Genomic DNA, 9,974 nt, shown 5'->3' on the forward strand with positions numbered 1-9,974 from the left:
ACTCCCACAAAATATGTTAAGCCCCCACCTTAACATATGCTTGCTTACAAAAAGGTAAAAGTGTATCTGCACAGAAGAATTTGCTTCAGTACTACTGATTTTTTTAAAGGCATGAGATAAGTCTGAAGATGAACAAGTGTCACAATCGCCCAATAAAGTTATTTTACTTTGATTTTTAAATCCAATCTTGATGCGCCCAATAATTAATGACAGAGGCCAAAAAATGTTAGGCCTACTTCTGACATAAAGAATGCAATTTGATGTCCTTCTAGTTTATTTGTGTTATTTAACTATTGTATGACTGAGTCCATTAAATGAACAAGACATAAGTCAGTAGCTTTTTATTCATTTCAAATCAACATACACTGACTGAGATATTTTCAAAACATGAAGGTCATAATTGAATAAAATGAACACAAAATAAAAAAAATTGCATAAACATATTACAAAATGGCCACAATGAATACGTAAAGAAATTGTAGAAAACAGATTTTTTCATTTCATGTAATAAATCCACTGTTTCTAACTTTTCTTTTTTATACATTACAGTCAGAATTAGAAACTGATCCGGGACATGGAGAAACAAATCCAGATACAAGAATATCTAGAAACATATCAAAAGATAGTAAAAGAAAAGCTCCACAATTAAAAAAAAAACACATTCATAGATGGTATTCAAAGCATTTACATCTATTGGGAAAACTTAACAGGGAAAATGATCATCGTAATTATTCATTTCTCTCAACAAAATTATTAATAAACACAGAGAAGAAAATTAGGTTAGCTAGAAGAACAAGTACATTTCTAACCCAATTTAAAAAGGCAAGAGTTATATGTGTCTAGATATCAATCCAGCTCAAGAGCCCTCAAATTATTTCTCATCTTCTGCATGTTCTGCTGTCCTGTATCTAGTCTTTGTTCCTGTATCTAATTTTTCCACAAGAGAAAATTGCTACAGAATAAACCAATGAGTCTCCATCTGTCTGATGAAAACAACAACAAATGGTGAGACTTATTTACAAAGGCGTGCATTAAAAGATACTGAAAACTTGGTGCTGATATTTTTCAGAGTTACCTGCAGAATTTCCTGATCTCCTTTTGCTGTCACATTTGTTTGCAAAGCAACTGCATCTGTGTTGATAGACAAAATCACAACACAAATGTGAGTCCAGTTTTATTGAATAATGTTACAATGATGTGGCTAAGATGTGGTTTGGACCACATTGCAAGACCATAAACCTTCAGACACAAAGGTAATAAAACAGAATATGATGATGGGAAGCATCTGATTACAGAGGAATGAAATGTGGAGCTTGTAGCATTGTTGCTGAATTTTGGAAAGTGTGCGAATTTTTGTGCAAATGTTTAAACAATAGGAATTCCATCCCATTTGTTCTAATGTACATCAATAAATATGGTTATGATATAAGTAATGAAATAAATATATGCTACAATAAATAGCTTTATGAGTTCAGTTTAAAATTATATTTGTGTCCCTAAGATAAACTCAAACAGATTCATTTGGTTGTAGAAGATTTAAAGTGGATTATATAGGTTGGGGGTCATTAAAATATACAGCGTACTTGCAGTAAAAAGTCATTGTAGGCTTTAAAAATTTAAAATACTGCTTAAAAATACATAACACAGATAATCATACATGAGACAGATAGATAATAATGTATATTTTAAGTGTTTCGAAGCTCTATTATAGGTATCAGATCAATATCATCAATATCAGCTTGAATTTTACCTGGTGTCAAATTGGAAAGTAAATCATATGGCACATCACTAGAATGATGTTTGTGTGACTTTTCTTAGCATGAACAACACTTACCTTTGCTTTGTTCATATATTCCTCTTGGAGTTCCACAACAAACAAAAATGAGAGTCACAGAAATAACCAAGAAGATTATTGCCATAACCAGCACAGTAAGTTCAGAACCTGATTTTTGCTCTAGAAAAAAAAAACAAGACAGGAAATTATTGATGATTCTAAAAAACATTGAAACCTAGCTGTCATATTATTCAAGTATTAACTAGTCGTCTGTTGCAGATTCATCAACATTTCCAAAGAGAGAAATGGCCAAGCAAACTATTAATATTGTCATTTGAATAAATCCTGATTGTGTTGATTGCACTACAAAAAACAAACAAAAAAACAACTCCCAAAATATATTTTTGTGAATATACAGAACAGATTAAAGTACTTAAAACCAAATACCTTCGATGTCCAGTTTAGTTCCATTTCCAAATAATATCTCCCCACATGTGGCCACAGCACAGTAGTAAGTCCCAGCATCAGAGGAGCTGACGTTCTTAGAGAAGCGATAAAGACACCTCTCCTCTGAGTCTGATATTCTCTCACTTTCACTGTGTCTGTTTCCATCAGTGTAGATGATGCTTGGGTGTAATGGATCTGATCCAGCTCTGAACCAGAACACATTATAATCTCTGGGACACATCTGGTCAGAGTCAGAATAGACTGAACACTGGAGAGTCATTGAATTTCCTGAGCGCAGTGGATTTAACACTGTTGGCCATTGAACAACAGTATAATCTGATGCTGTCTCATTATTTCCTGTGGAATACAAAACACAAATACATTCTTTATAACATGACCTGAAACACCTTTAAAGTTTATAAAAGTAGGACAGTGTATGACTAACTTACCTTTTACTAACAAATATGTTCCAGTCCATTCAGGATGAATCCACTCTATCATTCCACAGTGATAGATTCCCTCATCCTCTTGGACTGCTTTCAAAATGGTCAGGTTGCTAAATTTCTTATCAAAATGTGCTTGAAATCTTGATTTAAATATTTCTTGACCATACTGAGGTGTTGTAGTTTTTAACAGTGTCACTATTAATTTGAGAGTATCTCCGACACTCTGCTTGTACCAGTGGACTCCTCTAGTTTTGACCACATCGGGCAAAGCACATGTTATGTTCACTGGTTCACCAAGCTGAACCGTTTTCACTGGAACTAGAGTGTCTGAATTAGAATATAGAAAAGTTATAGTTTTCTCCACACATCTATTTGACATTAAATTCTCAATTTAGAACATTTTTAGTAAAGTAAAATGCTCACTTACATCCTTGATGAAGAAAAAGCAATATAATCCATAACATGACCATCGTGACACTGCTCCTTGTTGAGGACTTTGCTGGTATTTCACTGAATGAAGGCGGTGAAAGCACTGTATTCAGTAAGACAGTAAAATGCTGCTGATTGGTCAGTACAGAATAGATTGCAATGTACATTTCCTGTCACATTTGCCTCCTCCTGGGCTTTGCAAAAGCTCTCATCTTCTTTCATCTTGTATTGTAACTGCCTATTTTGTTAACTCAAACACTGTTCCCTACATGTTATAGTTATTCTTGTTATTAAACCTTACGGACTCAAAGAGTAATTGTGATTTAGAATAAGAGTGATTTAGCCTCATATTGGAATTTCTTTCATTTATGTATTGATGTATTGTGTTAGTAGTAGTGCTTTTATGTCACATGGCTTTTGCATGCCTGTTTTCACACCTTATTCACGCCATTAGACAGATCATGTGGTGGGGGGTCAGGTGATTGTATCTTGGAAAGTAGGGAGCATTCACACAGGAAGCCTGACACCAGTGTGGGGAAAGATTCTATAGGTGGTGAAGAGGGGAAAGAGACAAGGGGATCAACCACTGTAAGAGGTGATAAGGGATTGTTAACTCTTTCTTTGGGGGAAGTGTGTAATGCCTTTTGTTTTGTTGACTGCTATTTAAACCCATGGCTGTCCTGGGACTGGGAGAGTCTACTAGGCTACGTCCACACTAGCCCGGATAAATTTGAAAACGGCGTTTGTGTCTACACTATCGCTTTCGCAGAGTTTTGCATCCACACTGAAACGGCCGAAAACGCTTCCAGTACTGCAAATATGTGAAATGCAAGATGATTCGACCTGCGTCATTTCTGTCTGCCAAAATTGAGAGCAAACAAAACAACTACTGTATAATGCCTTCTGCTATCTTAGTTTAGTTGGTCACATGACTGCATCACATGACTAAAATGTGTCATCGTTTTTGAAAAGGTTCCGGGTTCGCTGTCCACACTGCGACACGAAAACGGCATTTTCAAATGTATCAGCTTTGGAGAGCGTTTTCAAGACGCTGCGTTTTCCTTGACTGAAAACACCATCTCAGTGTGGACAGAAGGCCAAAATGGAGAGAAAAAGATGCGTTTTCATACAAAAACGTATTAGTGTGGACACGGCCCTAGCCAGTGCCCCGCGATGGCTGCTCTCTCTCACTTAAGCTTGGGTTTTTTTAAAAGATGTTAGCTACTGCTCATCGTTGTCTGCAGGCTTTATTAGATGAAAATGTCCACAGCGTCTGCAAAACCCAAGGCTTATGAGCAGTTTCTTTGAGCAAATTACACCGGAAACAAGCCATTAGTTGTTTAAACACTTTGAAAGAAAAAAAAGGCACACACACATATTAACCCCTTGGTGAAACTATAGGAAAAGCTACAATAATGCCAGATTTTGACTACATGATTTAAGCTTTGATTTACATTAGGTGGCTCCACAAAACCCCAAATCCTAATGAGAGATAACAGGTATTATGACAATAGTCTTTTTCAAGACATTTATTTTTTAATCAGGATCTGTATAAACTCCTATCAAGTGGGTATTTGACCCTCAATTGAACTTTGTTCTGCATATTGCATGCTCAATCCATGCCCCCATTCCAGTGCAGAAGACATGTCATAAACACAAATAAAGCTATTTTAAAAATGCCAAAAAAAGAACAAAAAGCAGAAATTGTATAGAAATGTGTCATTCATGAAGATTTAATATATATATATTTCTGTGGTGGGACGTGATTAAAAAAAAAGCTGATTAATTAAAGGCTTTGTAATTCATTAATCTCGATTAACTGCAGAAAATTTGCCCCAATGCTCAATTATTATTATTTTTTAAATTTTAAAGGGTTTTAGTGGGTGACAGATTAAATATTAGACATGGAGCTGAATATTGTGAACTTTTAATTTATGGGGGGGCATGTAAACTGCATTTCAATGCAAAACAGAGAAAAATAATATCCCTGGCCAAAATTTGGGAAGACTTAAAAATAAAGTGTTATTTTAAGTACTTTAAGTAAAATGGTATGGTATGCTCATCTGAATCTGTAGCACATTTTCTAACCCCCAATCTTCTACCACTGATAGTGGTCTACAGTCCAGAGCAATCGATTTGCGGGAGAATTTGTAAGTTTGTCCGATGTTGACCTAATAAGCCTTTCTGATTCTGATTCTGATTTTATCAAGTTTGGGCAGCCAACATCTTTTGTTGGTACTCAAACTGCTAGCACTAACAGCTCCCACATTTTCTTTGCTCGCTGCAACATGTTTTGCATTTAGATGGTACCGTAAGGTTGAAGTGCTTCAGTGGTATGCAAACTCCTTTTTTCCACAGTTTGCACAAAACCACAATTTTTATTTGTTATTTGTTATTATTTATTAACTCTCATTGTCGATACCCTGATGCTAATCGCAGTAATTTTAAAAGTTTCTTCCTTTTCCTTTTCTGAAGTTGATGCCCTTCAGATGAAGTCAGTCATTAAAAGCTTACTGTTTTCTAAGTCTGATATGTAAGAATTTACTGTGGTGAAATATTTATTTATTATTCTTTGAAATTCACAACAGTTTGTGCTGTTGAAATTTTAGAGTAATTCAAATCAGATACTTCAGTCAAATAGCACTAATAGCCAAGTGGAAGGAGATTTAATTCTGGTGTGTTAAAACATGTATTTGGTTACATTTTATTGGACAATCTTAAGAATACGTCAACATATTCTTTAAAGAATCTGGTTATATTTTGGCAAAGTCTTTCAGTGGACAACTGGTACATGAGCATTATCTCTACTGGACTGTGACTAGAGTTTATGTTAAAGCATAGAAGGGATGTCAGCAATGGGCAAGGAAGGGCTGCTAAATATTTACTAGATTTATGATGGCAGTGTGAAATCGCACTTGTTGTGTCCTTGAACCAGAGCTTTGGAGTGGCTGTTAGCAGGCAGGCTGGATTCCTAGTTACAACATAATTGATTAGAGAGAGGCCAGGTAGGTATTTTGCAGGTAAATTTATTTGCAGCAGGTAAATCCAGCTGTTATACTGTAGATTTGTTTGAGTCGTGATCGTTGTTGCCAGCTCCCATGTTTTGGCCAAGCTCAAGCTGTTAGACAAACCCAAACCATTATATTTTCACCACTGTGCTTGACAGTTAGTGTTAGGTGTTTGTCTATAAGCTAATGATGGATGAGTGACGAAATGTTTCTCCCACTGAAAACGCTACGTCCAGATAAACAGAATCAACCTTTTGGGAAGTGCAGGTCAGGTCATCTCTCATCCAATTGTAGATTCCCCACCATAGTGTCTCCTATGTAGGAATGCGTGATATTTTTTCCCCCAAAAAAGTGAAAGAGCAATCTGGACAAGTGCCCCTTGCAACCTTGTTTGATTCTTTAGCCCTTTCCAAAGCCAGGAATAACATCTATTTTATGCCGCAAATTCAATGGCAAATCATGTTGGTGCAAGACTAAAGTCAGAATAATTAAACTTAGAGTGAAAAAGATTTCCAATCTCAATCAATTTGAAGGTGGATGCAGACAGACTGAACTGACTTAAGCTAGTCACGATTAACACTGTGAGCCAATATTGATATTGTGAGTCATGTTAATTTAATCATTTGTAACATCACACAGAAACAGGAAAACAAGAACAGGCAAGCACAATAATATGTAAATAACAGTATATGCAAAACATCATGTTTTCAGCAAAATCAGGAATAAGATCTTTGTATTTTCTATTTCCAATTAAACAAATCAGTATTAAAAGACAGGTTTTGTATAGACACACTTTCACACTCTGCTTTTGATGTGAGAATACACTGTTTCCTCGGTTTCCAGTTCATTCTTCTTCTTCCTTCCTCTTGCACTTTTATTTCCAGAGAAATGCAGTGCAGCATAGTTTACATCATGTCCACTTTCAGTCTATGCAAAATAAAATTCATATTGTTATATAAAGTTACAGCAAATCGTTTCCCTGAATTAACACATATGACTTAGTCTTATTACTTACATGTTCATTCATTGTTTGGCTCAAGGCATCTTGTATTGCTTGTGAAGAGCTGTTTTCTGGGCATAATGTTGATTTTAAAAAATAAAAATCCACATTACCTCATGCTTTCAATTGTGGACTTGACAATTTTACTTTTTTAAAAATTAAAATTATGTTCTTGACCTTGATGTGTTCAAATGTAACGGGGTGTGCACTCAGCAGCTAATATCAAGTGTAAAAGTGTATATAAAATATGTACCAAATACAATTTATTGAAAATGATTTAGAGTCAGTGAATAACACTTACCTTTAAATTGTTCACATGCTGCTCTTGGAGTTCGGCAACAGATGCAAACAATATTAAGAATCACAGAAATAAACAAGCAGAATATTGCTATAACCAGCACAGTAAATTCAGAACCTGCCTTTTGCTCTAGAAAAAAAGGAAAGAAATGATTAATGATTCTCAAAGACACAGCAAACTAGCTGTCATATTATTCAAAGTCCTACCTATTTGAAGTTTAGTTCCATTTCCAAAGAATAATTCCCAACACGTGGCCACAGCACAGTAGTATGTCCCTTCATCAGACGAGCTGACGATTTTAGAAAAAGTATAATTGCAGCTCTTCTGGGGGTCAGCTCTTTTATCACATTCTTTACTTTTGTTTCTGTCAGTGTAGATTAATTTTGGATAACTTTTATGTGATCCAGCTCTGAACCAGAGCACGGTGAGATCTCCGGGACATGTCTTTTTGTCAGAGTCAGAGAAGACTGAGCACCGAAAAGTCACTGACTTTCCTGGTTCCTGGACTGTTGTCAGCGGTGTCTGAACAACAGTATAGTCTGATGTCCTTTGAGTGCGTCCTGGATTAAATAAAACAGTGTTAGCAAATGTGACTTTAGGTGTTACACAGTTGTGTGCCTTGCATTGAAATATTTCACTTGAAATATCTTATGAAATCACTAAAATTAGCTTTTTAAAAATAGATCAAATGTATCTTAGATTTTATGAAATGTAAATTATGATGTCAGTTTTCAAAACATGTTTATTAATGATGTTATTTTTTCTTAACACTGCTGCTTTACTGGTTAAAGTTAGGGAAAACTTGTAATTAGATCACGTTATTACCTCTGACTAACAAATATGAGCCGCTCCATTCAGTATTCTTGAACCACTCGGTGATTCCACAGTGGTAGATTCCCTCGTCCTCTTGGTTTGCCCTCAAAATGGTCAGGTTAGTGGAATTTTCATTGTAATTAACCTTCCATCTTGATTGAGTAAACTCAGCAGAAAACTCAGGTTGTGCAGATTCCTTCAGTGTCCATATTAATTTTAGAGAGTCCCCGGTACTCTGCTTGTACCAGTCCACTTCTCTACGGCTGAACTGTGAATTCTTACGCAGATCACATGTGAAGGTTACAGTTTCACCAAGCTGAACTGAAGTTATCGGGATAAGTGTATCTAAATTCAAAGAAAACATACAAAATCTACAATATTAAGTCACAATGATTATTGAAAACCATGAAAACAATATGAATATGAACATGAATACAGAATACACGGAATACGAAATAAAATAAAGAAAAAACTTACATCCTTGATGGAGATAAAGCAGTGTAACCAATAACACGATCATCTTGACAGTGTCTCTTTCCTTGAGCTTGAAGGTATTTCATTGACTGTAGGAGGTATTACAGCATGTCACACTGTCAAATGAATCTGATTGGTTACCACAGAATAAAGGTTCAAGTGCACTTCCTGTCACACATTTCTGTTGTCCAGGGCAGGTCATCTCTTCCTTATATATTTAGCCATTTTAATTATAATGTAAATTCCTTTTCTAATTAATGTTAGGGGTTCATCTTGTAGTTGTTTCGTCTTTGCTTTCGAATATTTACTCTCTGTCCTCATTGTGTCTCAGCAGGTTCTTCTACGAAGTGATTGTATTGGTCAGTTGTTCATATCATTTCAAACAACTCTTTTAAGTGTTCAGTGTTTCTCAATAGACACGATGGATCCTTACCAGTTTAAAATGTTCATTTTTAAAATGTAATAAAATAAAATAAAATGTTAATGTAATGATATAGGTGTGTTAGGGGTTTAAGTCCTGTCTGGGACAGTGTTTAAACTTTCCTTTCAGTCATTGATTATTATCATTTTCACATCCTGCCTGGTTAGGTTTAGGCAATACATCTAGGTTAGATCTCCAGTGTTATCTGATTTACAGTGCTCTGTCTTATCTAAGAGTGAAGACCCCAGCATACATTTTACATGCATTTATCTGTATGTCCAATAGAGGTTGCTTAAGTCTAAAACTTAAATAGTCATAATTGCAGCTTGCACAATGGACCTATGGGGTCCATTTGTGGTGTGTGGACCATTTTTGCTGCACAGCTATTAAGTGAGCCAAATACACTTCCAGCAACTTCAGAAAGAACAGTTATAATGTAAAGCCCCACCCCTTCCCAGACAACAAATACATCTTTTTGGGGGGGTTGTTTTCCCTTTTGCAAATTAGGGAAGATCATAATGTTTTAATGTAGCTTTGAAACAACCAACAGTTTCACCATAGTTCACCACTTTAGAAACAGCTTTTCCCTATCGGAAGAATTATTAAGTATCAGAAATGTATATCAACAAAGTCAACATAAAACTAATCTGGAAGACTGGCTCTGTGATCGGCTTGAAGCTGGACACTCTGGCAGAGAAGAGGACAGTAAAGAAACTGATAGACAATATGGACAATGTTGGGCATCCTTGTCACGGCCCAGCGGCACGAGGGAACAGAGATGGACACAGGTGCAGAAACCAACCCGGAAGCGAGACGATAAGGGAACAAAGGATTTATTTCCGCCCACAGGCAAACACAAGCAAA

General features: G+C 35.8%; 2 protein-coding genes across 3 annotated transcripts; both read right to left on the reverse strand.

Annotated features, from left to right (window-relative positions):
* Positions 1–390: 390 nt before the first annotated feature.
* Positions 391–3,167, reverse strand: LOC102296701. 2 transcript variants are annotated; one of them, XM_014331176.2, is made up of 6 exons: positions 3,095–3,167; positions 2,671–2,994; positions 2,222–2,578; positions 1,835–1,954; positions 1,076–1,131; positions 391–983 (listed from the first exon to the last, which is right to left on the reverse strand). In XM_014331176.2, the coding sequence occupies exons 1-6, from the start codon at positions 3,135–3,137 to the stop codon at positions 909–911; spliced, it is 975 nt and encodes a 324-aa protein (XP_014186662.1). In that variant the 5' UTR covers positions 3,138–3,167; the 3' UTR covers positions 391–908. The 2 variants fall into 2 exon arrangements, with proteins under 2 accessions (XP_014186662.1, XP_042072696.1); XM_042216762.1 differs by having other exon boundaries at positions 2,671–3,152.
* A 2,651-nt stretch (positions 3,168–5,818) lies between these two features.
* Positions 5,819–8,738, reverse strand: LOC102297007. Its single transcript, XM_042216763.1, has 6 exons — positions 8,693–8,738; positions 8,228–8,560; positions 7,609–7,962; positions 7,406–7,531; positions 7,120–7,175; positions 5,819–7,031 (listed from the first exon to the last, which is right to left on the reverse strand). Exons 1-6 carry the CDS (start codon positions 8,733–8,735, stop codon positions 6,900–6,902), a joined length of 1,044 nt encoding a protein of 347 aa, XP_042072697.1. The 5' UTR covers positions 8,736–8,738; the 3' UTR covers positions 5,819–6,899.
* Between the last annotated feature and the right edge of the window lie 1,236 nt (positions 8,739–9,974).

Source organism: Haplochromis burtoni, unplaced genomic scaffold (assembly GCF_018398535.1).
Source record: "Haplochromis burtoni strain Fernald_Lab_line unplaced genomic scaffold, NCSU_Asbu1 Contig_1237, whole genome shotgun sequence".
Classification (NCBI taxonomy): Eukaryota; Metazoa; Chordata; class Actinopteri; order Cichliformes; family Cichlidae; genus Haplochromis; species Haplochromis burtoni.